Raw genomic sequence first — 15,107 nt, 5'->3', positions numbered from 1 at the left:
TTTCAGCGAAATCGCCCCAGTAATTACCGAGTTACTGAAATGGGAACAAATTTGACACCTCTTATTGTTGTATTTTGCACGTGCAGTGGGGGTCACTCACATAGATGAAGAGTATCCGACCTTTGGTAGAAGGGATGCAGCTACAATATAAAAATGACCGCAAGACAATCGCTCAAGCCGCTACTGAGATATGGGCCTCTCAAAATCACTACTTTTGCAAAACTGCTTGAACACCCTTGACTTTTCACGTGGCACGTGCCACGGCGGTCACTGAGATGTATCACAAGTAGTCAATTACGGGGTAGAAGGGATGGGGCTACCCAGCAAAAAAGACCGCAGGCCAATCGGTCCAGCGGTTGCTGAGATATAAGCCTCTCAAAAGCGTTACAGGCCGGGCCGGGCCGGGCCGGGCCGCTCATACTGAGATTTTTCCGTTATATTGAAAAGACTTCGGTAATATTACTAAGTGCTCGAGCGAGGAACATATTGAATATAATTAGATAAATAAAAGAAGTTGACCTTTTCCTCGACATCAAAAATGTAAAAAGCCGAATAATATATTTTAAAAAAACGGTGAGCTTTCGGCCACTGGCCTTTATCAAACCAACGTGATAACAATGTTAAAAGACGATCCTGTGAATAATCTGGCTGCCATTTTTCAAAAACCGAAGATCGTGATATTTTAGAAAAGGCGCTACTCATAAGGGCAAACTATTTGATCGATCGATTGTCTACATAGTGTCCGATGTACGTAACATACATAATATACAATTGTACACGTAGCTGTCAAACACACATCGTATGGAAGGTATGTACACTAACGCCGATGTACATCACACACATAACAAAATAATATACACATACACATATTAATCGATTGAGTTGAAAAGGCTACACGCTCACAAGATACACATGATACAGGCGCTTACATGATTGGCCACGACGAAAGATTTGAGTTTATGTGCGGGCGGTTTGCTTTTATAAGTAGGGATTCTGCGATTTTTCTGTCCGGGTGGTCTTTGGAGCGATAAAGGACGCGAACCTGAAGAGGAAGGGATGATTTGTTTAGCGGCGCGCCGGGGTGGTGCTCACGGAAGTGGTCTCCCATCGGGGTCCCTTCGGATGCGCTCAAGGCGTCTCGTAAATGTTCGTTAAATCTTAGTCGAACAGGTCGTTTTGTCTCGCCAATATATGTGCCGTCGTCACCCTTTCCTTCACACAACTTACAATTTAGCCTGTAGACGACGTTCTTCTGTGTACAATCACCTGAAAAATCTGATTTACACATGTTGCATCGTGGGCCTCCAGGGCAGATAGGTTTAGATAGTGATGATCTAACCAGTTTGTTTCGTAGCTTTTGGGGGTTCCTCCATGCTATCCTGACAGCTAAGCCAGATTTCCTAACTTTACTTTGAATTTTGCATAGCAGTTCTTCATCTATGTACGGTAAACATAAGAAGCCATCTTCGCCCTTGTCTCGACTAACTTTACCCATCCTGGATCTGGACCCTTGCTGTTTGACCTCCCACAAGAGCCTTCTAAGAACTTTCTCTGGGTACCCATTTTGAACCAACAATGTCCAAATCTTGTCTATACTCGCCCTCTCTTTAGCACTGCTCGAAGAGTTCCTGATCGCTCGCCGAAACTGACTACGGACTATGTTTTGTTTAGTAGACTTCGGGTGGGCTGATTTATAGTGCAGGATGATCCCTGAGTTCGTAGGTTTTATGTAAAGTTCCGTTTCAATCTTCGTAACCTGGCCCTGGGTCACTACTGTCACTAAGGTATCTAGGAAGGCCACACCCGACTTTGTACCGGAATGCTCCATGGTAAAGCGGAGTGTCGGATGAAGCGAGTTTAAATGCGACAGAAAATCTACTAAAGCCTGCTCTCCATGGGTCCACACGCCTGCGTAATCGTCAATGTACCGAACCAAAAAGGACGGTTTCTGATCCAGGTTTTCTAACGCTTTGCGCTCAAAACGATCCAGAAAGAGAATGGCTATGGGAGGGGCACATGGATTGCCCATAGCGATCCCTAGTGTTTGTCGGTAAAATTTATCATCAAACCTAAATACGTTCTTGGTGAGACAATGCTGAAGGAGATGTTTAATATCATCCTGGGAGAGACCGAAGGTATCCACCTCATCCTGGTGAGCCTCTAACTTCTCCATCACCGCATCGATAGCCTCAGGGATGGGGATGCTTCCATATAAATTCACAACATCTATGCTGAAGAATATAGATCCCTCGGCGAGCCCCTGTCCCTCTGAGTGAGCTGCTAACCGCTGTAGGAAATCACTAGTGTCCCACAAGTGCGTTTCCACAAAGTTCAATAGCTGCTTAAGTATGCGTTCTAAAAGACACGATGTTTTTTCCGTAGGACCCCCACAACCAGATATAACAGGCCTGAGTGGCACTGACTCCTTGTGGTCCTTAGGGAGACCATAAAATACCGGAGTCCTGCTATGGGCCGGTGTCAGCTCCTTAATGGTGTTCTCCGGCAACTTTCCTTGTGACACAGCTTTAAAAACTCTTTTAGTCTCGGCTTCTACCTTGGGGACAGGATTTTTCTCAAGAACCTCGTAGTTTGTGGAGTCGTCTAAAATAGCAAGTGACTTGTTCACATAATCATCCCTATCCATGATCACGAAGCCCTTGCACTTATCGCTCTGCTTGAAAACTACATCATTAGATTTCTGTGCCTTTTTAAGAAAATCTAACTGCTCTCCTGTAACGTTACTTTCATGCACTATATGACTTTTATACGTTTTCACCACATCGTCTTTTAGCTGTTTCAATCTACGCTCCACATCTACACTGGAGGGTGGTGGGAATTTCTTGTCAGTGTCGGGGAAACGGAACGTAAGACCCGACCTGGCACGTGCTGATCTCCGGCTGCTGGTATCAGCTGAAGTTGCAGGTGCCACACGGTCGTCCAGTGTGCCGCCGTTGTCGTTGGCCGTCGCTGATGACCCCGCGATAGCCTCACTGTTGTTGACCGGTGGGGCGATGGAGGTGGCCACCGCCGGAGGCGCAGTGCTGGCTTGCGGACCGGAGGCAGGCGCTGTACCAACGGTCGTAGTCGCATCAGTCGCTGTAGTGTTCGCCGGTCTCGTAGTTGTAGTCGTGCTCGAAGTTCTGGATTCGTTGTCGTTCGTTAAAGTGGTCGGCGCAGCACTGTACGCAGATGGTTTCTGTCTGCGAATGGCATCTTGCCACCGTTTGCCATAGGCAAAACGCTCGATCCCCTTTTCAGCTTCTAGAAGTACGTCCTGGGATATCTTTTGAGAAATGGCAAAATTGGGCCCTTTCGAAAGCAACTGTAGATCATCTTCTTTAAGCACGAGTGAAGATAAATTCACAACCCTCCTTGTGTTTGAGAACAGAGCTGCATTGTCATGTGTAGACAGACGAAGCCGATCAGCCTGTAGCTTGCGGAACTTCTGAATCCCCGTTTCATAGAAGAAGCTCTAAAGCCTGTAGAAAAGATATTTTGTGACTCTGAGAGGGTACAAACGAAATGCAAGACCTTCGCCCATTCGATATTAAACGAAGCTATCGCCGAGGCGTACAGAAGAAAAGCATATCTTCTTAGACAGCGCAACCGTCAATATGCAGAGATTCAAAGTGTTCACGATGATAGGCTTCTCTCATACATTTATTCGACTTGCGAGGAAGTTTTTCATGTTACTCTGCGTGACAATAGACCAAGACTGATTCAGAAGTTCCGCAAGCTACAGGCTGATCGGCTTCGTCTGTCTACACATGACAATGCAGCTCTGTTCTCAAACACAAGGAGGGTTGTGAATTTATCTTCACTCGTGCTTAAAGAAGATGATCTACAGTTGCTTTCGAAAGGGCCCAATTTTGCCATTTCTCAAAAGATATACCAGGACGTACTTCTAGAAGCTGAAAAGGGGATCGAGCGTTTTGCCTATGGCAAACGGTGGCAAGATGCCATTCGCAGACAGAAACCATCTGCGTACAGTGCTGCGCCGACCACTTTAACGAACGACAACGAATCCAGAACTTCGAGCACGACTACAACTACGAGACCGGCGAACACTACAGCGACTGATGCGACTACGACCGTTGGTACAGCGCCTGCCTCCGGTCCGCAAGCCAGCACTGCGCCTCCGGCGGTGGCCACCTCCATCGCCCCACCGGTCAACAACAGTGAGGCTATCGCGGGGTCATCAGCGACGGCCAACGACAACGGCGGCACACTGGACGACCGTGTGGCACCTGCAACTTCAGCTGATACCAGCAGCCGGAGATCAGCACGTGCCAGGTCGGGTCTTACGTTCCGTTTCCCCGACACTGACAAGAAATTCCCACCACCCTCCAGTGTAGATGTGGAGCGTAGATTGAAACAGCTAAAAGACGATGTGGTGAAAACGTATAAAAGTCATATAGTGCATGAAAGTAACGTTACAGGAGAGCAGTTAGATTTTCTTAAAAAGGCACAGAAATCTAATGATGTAGTTTTCAAGCAGAGCGATAAGTGCAAGGGCTTCGTGATCATGGATAGGGATGATTATGTGAACAAGTCACTTGCTATTTTAGACGACTCCACAAACTACGAGGTTCTTGAGAAAAATCCTGTCCCCAAGGTAGAAGCCGAGACTAAAAGAGTTTTTAAAGCTGTGTCACAAGGAAAGTTGCCGGAGAACACCATTAAGGAGCTGACACCGGCCCATAGCAGGACTCCGGTATTTTATGGTCTCCCTAAGGACCACAAGGAGTCAGTGCCACTCAGGCCTGTTATATCTGGTTGTGGGGGTCCTACGGAAAAAACATCGTGTCTTTTAGAACGCATACTTAAGCAGCTATTGAACTTTGTGGAAACGCACTTGTGGGACACTAGTGATTTCCTACAGCGGTTAGCAGCTCACTCAGAGGGACAGGGGCTCGCCGAGGGATCTATATTCTTCAGCATAGATGTTGTGAATTTATATGGAAGCATCCCCATCCCTGAGGCTATCGATGCGGTGATGGAGAAGTTAGAGGCTCACCAGGATGAGGTGGATACCTTCGGTCTCTCCCAGGATGATATTAAACATCTCCTTCAGCATTGTCTCACCAAGAACGTATTTAGGTTTGATGATAAATTTTACCGACAAACACTAGGGATCGCTATGGGCAATCCATGTGCCCCTCCCATAGCCATTCTCTTTCTGGATCGTTTTGAGCGCAAAGCGTTAGAAAACCTGGATCAGAAACCGTCCTTTTTGGTTCGGTACATTGACGATTACGCAGGCGTGTGGACCCATGGAGAGCAGGCTTTAGTAGATTTTCTGTCGCATTTAAACTCGCTTCATCCGACACTCCGCTTTACCATGGAGCATTCCGGTACAAAGTCGGGTGTGGCCTTCCTAGATACCTTAGTGACAGTAGTGACCCAGGGCCAGGTTACGAAGATTGAAACGGAACTTTACATAAAACCTACGAACTCAGGGATCATCCTGCACTATAAATCAGCCCACCCGAAGTCTACTAAACAAAACATAGTCCGTAGTCAGTTTCGGCGAGCGATCAGGAACTCTTCGAGCAGTGCTAAAGAGAGGGCGAGTATAGACAAGATTTGGACATTGTTGGTTCAAAATGGGTACCCAGAGAAAGTTCTTAGAAGGCTCTTGTGGGAGGTCAAACAGCAAGGGTCCAGATCCAGGATGGGTAAAGTTAGTCGAGACAAGGGCGAAGATGGCTTCTTATGTTTACCGTACATAGATGAAGAACTGCTATGCAAAATTCAAAGTAAAGTTAGGAAATCTGGCTTAGCTGTCAGGATAGCATGGAGGAACCCCCAAAAGCTACGAAACAAACTGGTTAGATCATCACTATCTAAACCTATCTGCCCTGGAGGCCCACGATGCAACATGTGTAAATCAGATTTTTCAGGTGATTGTACACAGAAGAACGTCGTCTACAGGCTAAATTGTAAGTTGTGTGAAGGAAAGGGTGACGACGGCACATATATTGGCGAGACAAAACGACCTGTTCGACTAAGATTTAACGAACATTTACGAGACGCCTTGAGCGCATCCGAAGGGACCCCGATGGGAGACCACTTCCGTGAGCACCACCCCGGCGCGCCGCTAAACAAATCATCCCTTCCTCTTCAGGTTCGCGTCCTTTATCGCTCCAAAGACCACCCGGACAGAAAAATCGCAGAATCCCTACTTATAAAAGCAAACCGCCCGCACATAAACTCAAATCTTTCGTCGTGGCCAATCATGTAAGCGCCTGTATCATGTGTATCTTGTGAGCGTGTAGCCTTTTCAACTCAATCGATTAATATGTGTATGTGTATATTATTTTGTTATGTGTGTGATGTACATCGGCGTTAGTGTACATACCTTCCATACGATGTGTGTTTGACAGCTACGTGTACAATTGTATATTATGTATGTTACGTACATCGGACACTATGTAGACAATCGATCGATCAAATAGTTTGCCCTTATGAGTAGCGCCTTTTCTAAAATATCACGATCTTCGGTTTTTGAAAAATGGCAGCCAGATTATTCACAGGATCGTCTTTTAACATTGTTATCACGTTGGTTTGATAAAGGCCAGTGGCCGAAAGCTCACCGTTTTTTTAAAATATATTATTCGGCTTTTTACATTTTTGATGTCGAGGAAAAGGTCAACTTCTTTTATTTATCTAATTATATGAAAAGACTTCGCTTCGCTCGCTGCGCTCGCTCGCTCGTAATAACGGAAAAATCTCAGTATGAGCGGCCCGGCCCGGCCCGGCCCGGCCCGGCCTGTAACGCTTTTGAGAGGCTTATATCTCAGCAACCGCTGGACCGATTGGCCTGCGGTCTTTTTTGTTGGGTAGCCCCATCCCTTCTACCCCGTAATTGACTACTTTTGATACAGATCAGTGACCGTCGTGGCACGTGCCACGTGAAAAGTCAAGGGTGTTCAAGCTGTTTTGCAAAAGTAGTGATTTTGAGAGGCTCATATCTCAGCAGCCGCTTGGGCGATTGGCTTGCGGTAATTTTTGTAGGGTAGCAGCATCCCTTCTACCAAAGGTCGGATACTCTCGATGCATGTGGGTCACCCCCAGTGCACGTGCAAAATACAACAATAAGAGGTGTCAAATTTGTTCCCATTTCAGTAACTCGGTAATTACTAGGGCGATTTCGCTGAAACTTGGCATACAGGTAGGCACCCACCAGGCAATGCATTCCCATGTGTTGCGGTTAGGGTGCTACTGCACGTGCGCACGTGCAGGGGGCGTTTCCAGATCTCGAGAACGGCTGGGCCGATTGCGCTCAAATTTGGTACACGGTTGGGGACCGGTTAGTAGGGTGCCGTGCAAAAGTCATTTTGGACCCCGTTTGCACGTGCGCACGTGCAGAATGCCGCTTCCAGATCTCAGGAACGGCTGGGCCGATTGCGTTCAAATTTGGTACACCGCTAGCGACCGGTTAGAACGGTGCTTTGCGCAAGTCCATTGGAAGTACCCTCTCGCCCTTCCGCACGTGCAGGGCTCACTATCTCGCTCGCTCGTTCTTCGCCCAAAAGGCGTTTTACTGGTACTGAGATTTTTCCGTTATATTGAAAAGACTCGCTTCGCTCGCTGCGCTCGCTCGCTCGTAACAAAGCGGTTTGAACAAAGTGGTTTGATACATGTCTAATGCAATGTCATGTTCCATGCGCCGTGGCATATGTACATTTCATTGATTACGAGCGAGCGAGCGCAGCGAGCGAAGTGAGCCTTTTCAATATAACGGAAAAATCTCAGTATGAGCGGCCCGGCCCGGCCCGGCCTGTAACGCTTTTGAGAGGCTTATATCTCAGCAACCGCTGGACCGATTGGCCTGCGGTCTTTTTTGTTGGGTAGCCCCATTCCTTCTACCCCGTAATTGACTACTTTTGATACATCTCAGTGACCGTCGTGGCACGTGCCACGTGAAAAGTCAAGGGTGTTCAAGCTGTTTTGCAAAAGTAGTGATTTTGAGAGGCTCATATCTCAGCAGCCGCTTGGGCGATTGACTTGCGGTAATTTTTATTGGGTAGCAGCATTCCTTCTACCCAAAATAGGATACTCTCGATGCATGTGGGTCACCCCCAGTGCACGTGCAAAATACAACAATAAGAGGTGCCAAATTTGTTCCCATTTCAGTAACTCGGTAATTACTGGGGCGATTTCGCTGAAACTTGGCATACAGGTAGGCACCCACCAGGCAATGCATTCCCATGTGTTGCGGTTAGGGTGCTACTGCACGTGCGCACGTGCAGGGGGCGTTTCCAGATCTCGAGAACGGCTGGGCCGATTGCGCTCAAATTTGGTACACGGTTTGGGACCAGTTAGTAGGGTGCTGTGCAAAAGTCATTTTGGACCCCGTTTGCACGTGCGCACGTGCAGAATGCCGCTTCCAGATCTCAGGAACGGCTGGGCCGATTGCGTTCAAATTTGGCACACCACTAGCGACCAGTTAGAAGGGTGCTTTGCGCAAGCCCGTTGGAAGCACCCTCTCGCCCTTCCGCACGTGCAGGGCTCACTATCTCGCTCGCTCGTTCTTCGCCCAAAAGGCGTTTTACTGGTAAATAACGTACTTATAAACGTTATTGGTGGCGAATGTAGTCGTTGCGTGTTTCCCGACATACTCAGTTTCGTCATTGATTGCTACGTGCCTTGCCCTTGGGGACGGTCATAACTAGCCGTCAATATAACCGCTTTCACGCAGTGGATAACCCACCAAATGAGACTAGACTTAACCCATTTGCTGGAGCAATAGGCTTATTTGCAGCATCACCATAAATACAACGTCCTAGATTTACCCCTGCATATGATCCATTGACCATTTCGTTTGTGATACGCACGGCGAGGGTAGCACTAATAGACCATTCCGGGGAAACGGGAAATGCGTGGCAGAACATCAGGACATGCGGGTTAATATTGACTGACCCGTCACATCGACCCGATACTCATCAATGACAATTGGCCGCCGGAGGCGCCCCGGGGTACAGGGCACGCGGGTGTTTACCAAGAACACAGCCAATTGGCTTCCTCAGCTGGGGTTTCTGCTAACAAGAATCGAACAATATTGGTGCCTTCGTTAGTGGGAACATTCTCCAATGGTGTAATTCAATCATACGTTCCCGGTGGCATTGTTCAGATATCAGCTTTTCTCTCAGGCGCAGCTTATCCCCGAGCTGCACTGCAATTTCGTACTAGATAGTAACGCCGAGTAAAGTGATACAATTTAGTGGCGTCATTCATTAGAGCTCGGTCGGTAATGGCGACACGTGTGGCGCAGTGCGGCGCTCTCGGCGCGGCTCGGCGCCTGTGACATAACTCGGCCCCTTGTGACCGGGGTGACACGGCCCGGCAGTAACTCGCCCGGCCGGCCTTTATCAGCTGGTGCCGGGGTCGCCGAACAACGGGAAATACGGCAGGAGTGCCGTGGTAACATGTGGAGCGGGGTGCCGGGAGGGAGAATAGGATGTCACAGTTCTCGTCTTCTTGGCAATTCAGTTCTGCTTTCGTTTTGTTCTTTCTTATTTGACGTGGCGAATGGCGTAGTTCGCTAAATGCTGCATATATGTAATGCATATTTTAGTTCGTAGTATCATTTTTTTCTTGACTGCATATCGAAGCATATTTTTTTATATCAACGATTTATCACTGCATAGCTAACTATGGAGTTTTCTTTTCTGGCTGCTAGCCTTGTGGGCATCTGTAAACTCCCCTAGCTTTATCTGCTCCCCGGCTCTACTCCCCGACACTTCTCCCGTCTCCAACTCACCGCGTCTTTGGGTGGCGAGCCGAGCCGATAGATGTTGACGGTGTGCGCCGTCTGAAAGTGTACCATCAGGTCCCAGGCGCTGCTGAAAGACTCCTTGCAGAGGGCGCAGACCAGTGACGAGGACGTCCGACTCGAACCTGCAACGGGAGGCCAGTCACGTCATTAATCGGCACTTGGGATTAAATTCTACGTCACTAAATTTTTATCGAATAATCAGCTTTACGATGTTTACTTTGGTTCTAAATTGGTCTTGTCGAATTGTTCTCATTTAGTCATCGAATTATTTTCTTGTGTTTTGAATAGAATCATCAATTAAATCGGTTTCAGAATGTTTGCCAAATTATGCCAGTCTCGGTGACAGTGGTAGAAAGGCACAGAAAAGGCGTGTGGTAAATGACTTTCATTTTTATAGTGATACTTCACTGATCATTTGGAGCAGTCGTGTCCACAATGCAGAGAACTTCAGTAGGTCGTTCTTGTTTTATTCAAAGGTCAACGACCGGAAACACTCCAATAAACCGCTGGGTAAAGCACAGATCCCGGGACGCGGGAACAGTCCTGTTGGCCTCTCATAACTTCCACCGTAACGGGGAATACGTGTCAAGTAGGAAACCCTTTGAAACTAACGTTGATTTTACATTGAGATTTTAGGAACATGGCCATGATTCTCGTAGACATGAATAGGTGCACGGAAAGGGAACAAAAATATAAACTGAACTATTCGATCTGCATGAAACTTAACGAAATTATATATAAAAAATCAGATATATCAAATATATCCTGCTTGTTTTTATCTTCTACTGAAATTTCCAGTTAAACAAGTGCTTATATTCATTTTCGGTCCGCTCAACTCAGTTCGACCGTAATAAGCGCGCGCCTCGGGCCATGATTGGGGACGCATTAGAGGCCGCTCGCCCGGGACGGGGCGGGGCGGCTGGGACGCGCAGTTTCCCGTCTCGGGCATTACCCAAGGAGGAAAACAGCGGCGACGTTCCGCGCAACTGGCTCTAATCGCCACCCGAACCATTTGCATGACAATACCGTCGTGCTAGCAGCCATCGAAGGCGCCACAAAGGAGCCCCGACTCTGGGGAGGGCTGACGCGAATAGCGTCAGAAGGCAAGGCGGGTGTGTGCCGGGCGGAGAAAAACCTGGGCTGCAGCTGCAGCGGCGTCTTGGTGCTGCTACGATCGCCGATGTTCGCTTATGTGTTCGATAAAACACCTAGCATGGATTCAGAGTTTTGAAATAGTGCAAACGCAGAGATAATATAACGAAAAGATGAATTACGGTTATCTGTGGCTTAGCCTTGGCCTATGTGCATCAGCCTCCTTTCAGTTGTGATCATACTCGGCCCATTCGGAGCAGTATCCATACAAGAAGCTTTTCCCACCCACCTCACTACCATGATGTCCATAACCTCCTCTCAGCCCGTAACGAATATATCTAAAGGAAAAAGTTTCATCCCCACTTACTTTTTTATTCCTTCTCACCTCGCCCTTTAAATTGGAGCTCTGTTCTGAAGTGGTCGGTCCCTAACCTAAACTGCACTCTCATTTACTCCACCCCTTTCTCCTCACCATTCTTACCGATATTTATTCATTTGTATTCGCACCACTTTCCATTTGCTCAAGACTTTCCCCTAATACCTCCAGACCAGGGCGATCCTCTCGGCTGAAGGCTCTCGATCCCCTCCCTCCCACTCGGCGGCCACCCCTTCTCGGCTTGAGGCGATACCCTTCATCACGTTGCTGGCGATCGGACGGATAATTGCTCTGCCCGCGGCGGCTAGGACGTGATGAATGCACGCTGATAGCCGCCGCGCGCCGCGCCGGGTCCGCCGCCGCGGCCAATGTGGCGCGCGGCGCGCCGGTATCGACCCCGGCTTGGCGGATGGATGGTGCGGCGTTTGCGGCGCGCGTGGAGCCGTCAGCTGAGGTCGTGGAACATGTGATGGATGGCCGGTGAAAGGGCGCAGACGCCGGGCGGCGATCATGGCGCGCTCATGGCAACATGCGCCGTGATGGATGCGGGCCGCGGTGGCGAGCTGGGTCTGACCGACGGCCGACCGACGGGACCGAGCGTGGCTCCAACCGATTGTGCATGTCTTTATTATTAGTGAGACTGTGAGCACTGTGAGATCATTGTTGGCACTTGGGACTTGGGTTTCGCAATTCGCATGGCAGATGCGAAGTCGTTGGCGGAAATCCTTGTCCACAAGTGTTCGTTATTATTTGATGAACCAAGACTAGCTACTATGAACCAAGACATAGAGGCTCAAGCCTCAAGCCTTGGCGGACCGGGTAAGGATCCACAGACGACGTTCCTCACTTTTTGCCGATGTCGTGTGCTCTCCACATTTGCAGGCGAACCGCAGTTTGCAGTAGCTCCGCTTGTGATCCAGCATGTCCATGACGTCCCCGAACATCTCCCTGCAGTTGCCACAGATGAGGATGTCTGGACTGCCTGCAAAACAGAGAAGGGGCAGAGTGAGGAGAGCGGCTTCGGGGTGGCTGCTCAGCTGCTTAGTGGCATTGCAAATAGACTGCCTGAGGCTGTCGATTGTAATCCGTGATCGATACTTCGTGCTATTTTCACCTGTTTAGCGTTGAATTCGTTGGTACTCAATCAGTAGTTTCTGTACAAAGGTCATTCTTCCATACCATTTCATAAAGTCGTCGGACACTCCATCTCGAAGTACTTTCATTGTTGTGCTATAGGCAAATAATGCACTACGCAGTACTGCGAACCCTTCCTGGGCTCGCCCCTCAGTGCAGACACGAGTTTGGCACTGCTCTACCTCAGAAGCCATCAGGATGCAGCCATATCTCCCAGTCTGCCGCTGCGGAGCTCTGCACCGGACAGGATACACGGCTGCTCGGCTCCGCCGTTGAATTCGACCAAAATAGAGCAACCGGGGAATGATTCATGGCTTCATGACGCATTCGTCTGGCAAGCCATAACATGACGTCTGAGGATCTGATATTCATTGCTGAAGTTTATTGTGCGCCTTTGTCAGACCTCAGAACGTTGATGCAGTGATAGAATATGATTGAATAGGGATTGTGTCTGATATCGATGCTAGTTTTTGTGTACATGAGTTATTGTGGTTTACTAGACGTCTAGACAGATGCTTCGTCTAAAAGCTTGACGCAAATCTCAGGACAGAGATTTCAGCAAAAGTGCAGCCTGAACTTTCTATGAGATTGTCCCATGTGACTCCAAGTTTCGTTTACCTGATTTGTCCCATAATTATTAAATTAAGCTAAAACGTCAACGCTTCTACCTATAGTTATGTCTTGTCTAATGCAAAGTGACGTCATAATGACCCTCCCCATTATGTATGACGTCACACTGCCGCCATGTTTTGTTGTCCACCTTTGTGTACGGTAGTGAGGGCGAAAGGTCAGCGTCTGGCTGCGTCTCTGTGTGTATGTATGTGGCACCACCTCGGTCCGTGGGCCGATTTATTAGCCCGTGACACGACACCGCGCCCACGGGTCATTATGATGCCACACAAGGACGCCGCGTGACATCTTGGATGACCTTCTCAGGTCGCCCGGGGCGGCTGATGTATGCTAAAAGGCATACCCGTGTCAGCCGATGGTGGGGCCATACTGTTCGATCGATCGTAACACAACACAGTGTGGTGTGGTAACAAACATCGAGCCTTTTCTACATTTTTTCGTCGGCTTATTTATGCCACCGAAAAGCGCCCTTGAGTGCCTCCGCAGCGGCCATAACAGCGAGAAACAGCGCCGCCACCGCCCCACCAATATCGACACTGTCGACACCGCCAGGAGCCCGCGACCCCGATGTGGCATTTGACCGCCGGTAAAAAGCTTCTGCCGCCGCCGCGGCGGCCGGCTGGTCGAGCGTTATTGGTGTGCGGGCGGCGCGCGTGGCGACGTTTTTGGCTGCGGTTCGGTCCGACAGAGAACGGAGGATGGTCCGGCCGCGAAATGGCGGGATCGGCTGAGATATCGGCCGCACCTCAGCAGTGCCGTTACGGCAGCGACTGCCAACAGAGCCAGGAACCGACTGAGACGAGACTACGAAAGCAGTCCGAACCAGAAGCGACTAGGTCTTTGTTATATCGTTATATGAAACTATGGTATTCATAGTGTTGCAGAAAAATGCAAATTCATCGCCGTTCATACATACATACTTCCTTATTGACTCACAGCTATCGTCTGGAATAGCGAATTCGGAATTCGAAACACTAGCCCTGATTGCTGCGGCTGGATTTGCCTGGAACCTAGGCTGTACCGCCACACATATCTGCGCTGCGGTACAGCCTGCATTTCAGGCATCAGTCGGTGGCGACTGCAGCACTGGCGCTAGCCATGGCGGTGGAGCTTGAAAAGAAATATAAGCAAACTTTGTGCGTTTATCTTCATGTTCCGTCGGTATTTGCTAATGTGATATATTTTCAAGCGATTTATATTATCATGAGCCACTCTTTTCATAACTTAACTCAATAGTTCTCGTAAATACAAATAGATGGATCAGTAATCACGTTTGACCAGTTAAATCCTCTTAACATTAATCGGATGCGTCCAAAGCAAACTGCTATGTGGTGAAAAGCTTATGACTGCTTCTGGAATGTATCAAGAGCTGACAGTTACGCTGGCTCCCCTTCAGCGATATCTGTCAGCGCTGCCCCCTGTCACCCCTGTCAGGGCGCCGGACGAAATTGAAATGGTGACGGCAAAACATGTATGATGTGAGTCTATAGACATGTGATTTTTTACTCGCTGCCAATAAACATTTATATTTAGAAAGGTGCATAATTTTCAAGCAATGGAAACATAAGCCTTGCAGCATGGCCAGTGCTAATTCATAGCATCTAGACAGTTCATTTCATTCTAGATACTAATGTATCTTTTCTTTTTAAAGGGACTATCCCACCTTTAACATGGGGTTTGAGTTGAGATAGCCAAGTTTGCGGCGAGGTTCAGAAACCACTATCTATCTAGGTTGCAACCCCCGCGGCCTCTTGGTGTTGAAGAAATTCGTTCCCTTCATTTAAGGCCCTATCTTCAACATGGAGCGACCGTTAGTGTGACGTCACCTCGTTTAGTCATTCTGATTTAAATGGGTTTGTTCGTTGAAAAATCGCTTAAAACTTGGTCTGAACTTTGTTGTGATGCCTACAGAGTAAAAAGAATCAGCTTTATGACAGTAATGTGGCCTGGGGAAGGAGGTAATTTTGGGCTGTGACGTCACATATTTGAAAGTTTGTGTTTGGAATATGTGAAGCCTAAGATGTTTAATGAAAAATAAATGCCAGAACCGGGTTCCTGGTCATCCAATCTATAAAGTCGGGCACAATTTAACTG

General features: G+C 48.4%; 1 protein-coding gene across 2 annotated transcripts in view; it reads right to left on the bottom strand.

Moving 5' to 3' along the window:
- Positions 1-15,107, bottom strand: part of LOC122385161 (zinc finger homeobox protein 3-like) — a 56,265-nt gene that overhangs the window by 14,829 nt on the left and 26,329 nt on the right. For both annotated transcript variants that reach the window (XM_043373235.1, XM_043373234.1), the window contains exons 6-7: positions 12,097-12,231; positions 9,767-9,903 (exon numbers count right to left, since the gene is read on the bottom strand). In XM_043373235.1, the coding sequence (XP_043229170.1) occupies positions 9,767-9,903; positions 12,097-12,231 (272 nt within the window). The remainder of the gene's footprint in view (positions 1-9,766; positions 9,904-12,096; positions 12,232-15,107) is intronic.

This window comes from Amphibalanus amphitrite, unplaced genomic scaffold (assembly GCF_019059575.1).
Source record: "Amphibalanus amphitrite isolate SeventyFive unplaced genomic scaffold, NRLGWU_Aamphi_draft 000210F_arrow, whole genome shotgun sequence".
NCBI lineage: Eukaryota > Metazoa > Arthropoda > Thecostraca > Balanomorpha > Balanidae > Amphibalanus > Amphibalanus amphitrite.
The sequence above is the reverse complement of the archived record's forward strand: the minus strand, read 5'-3'. Positions and strand labels throughout refer to the sequence as shown.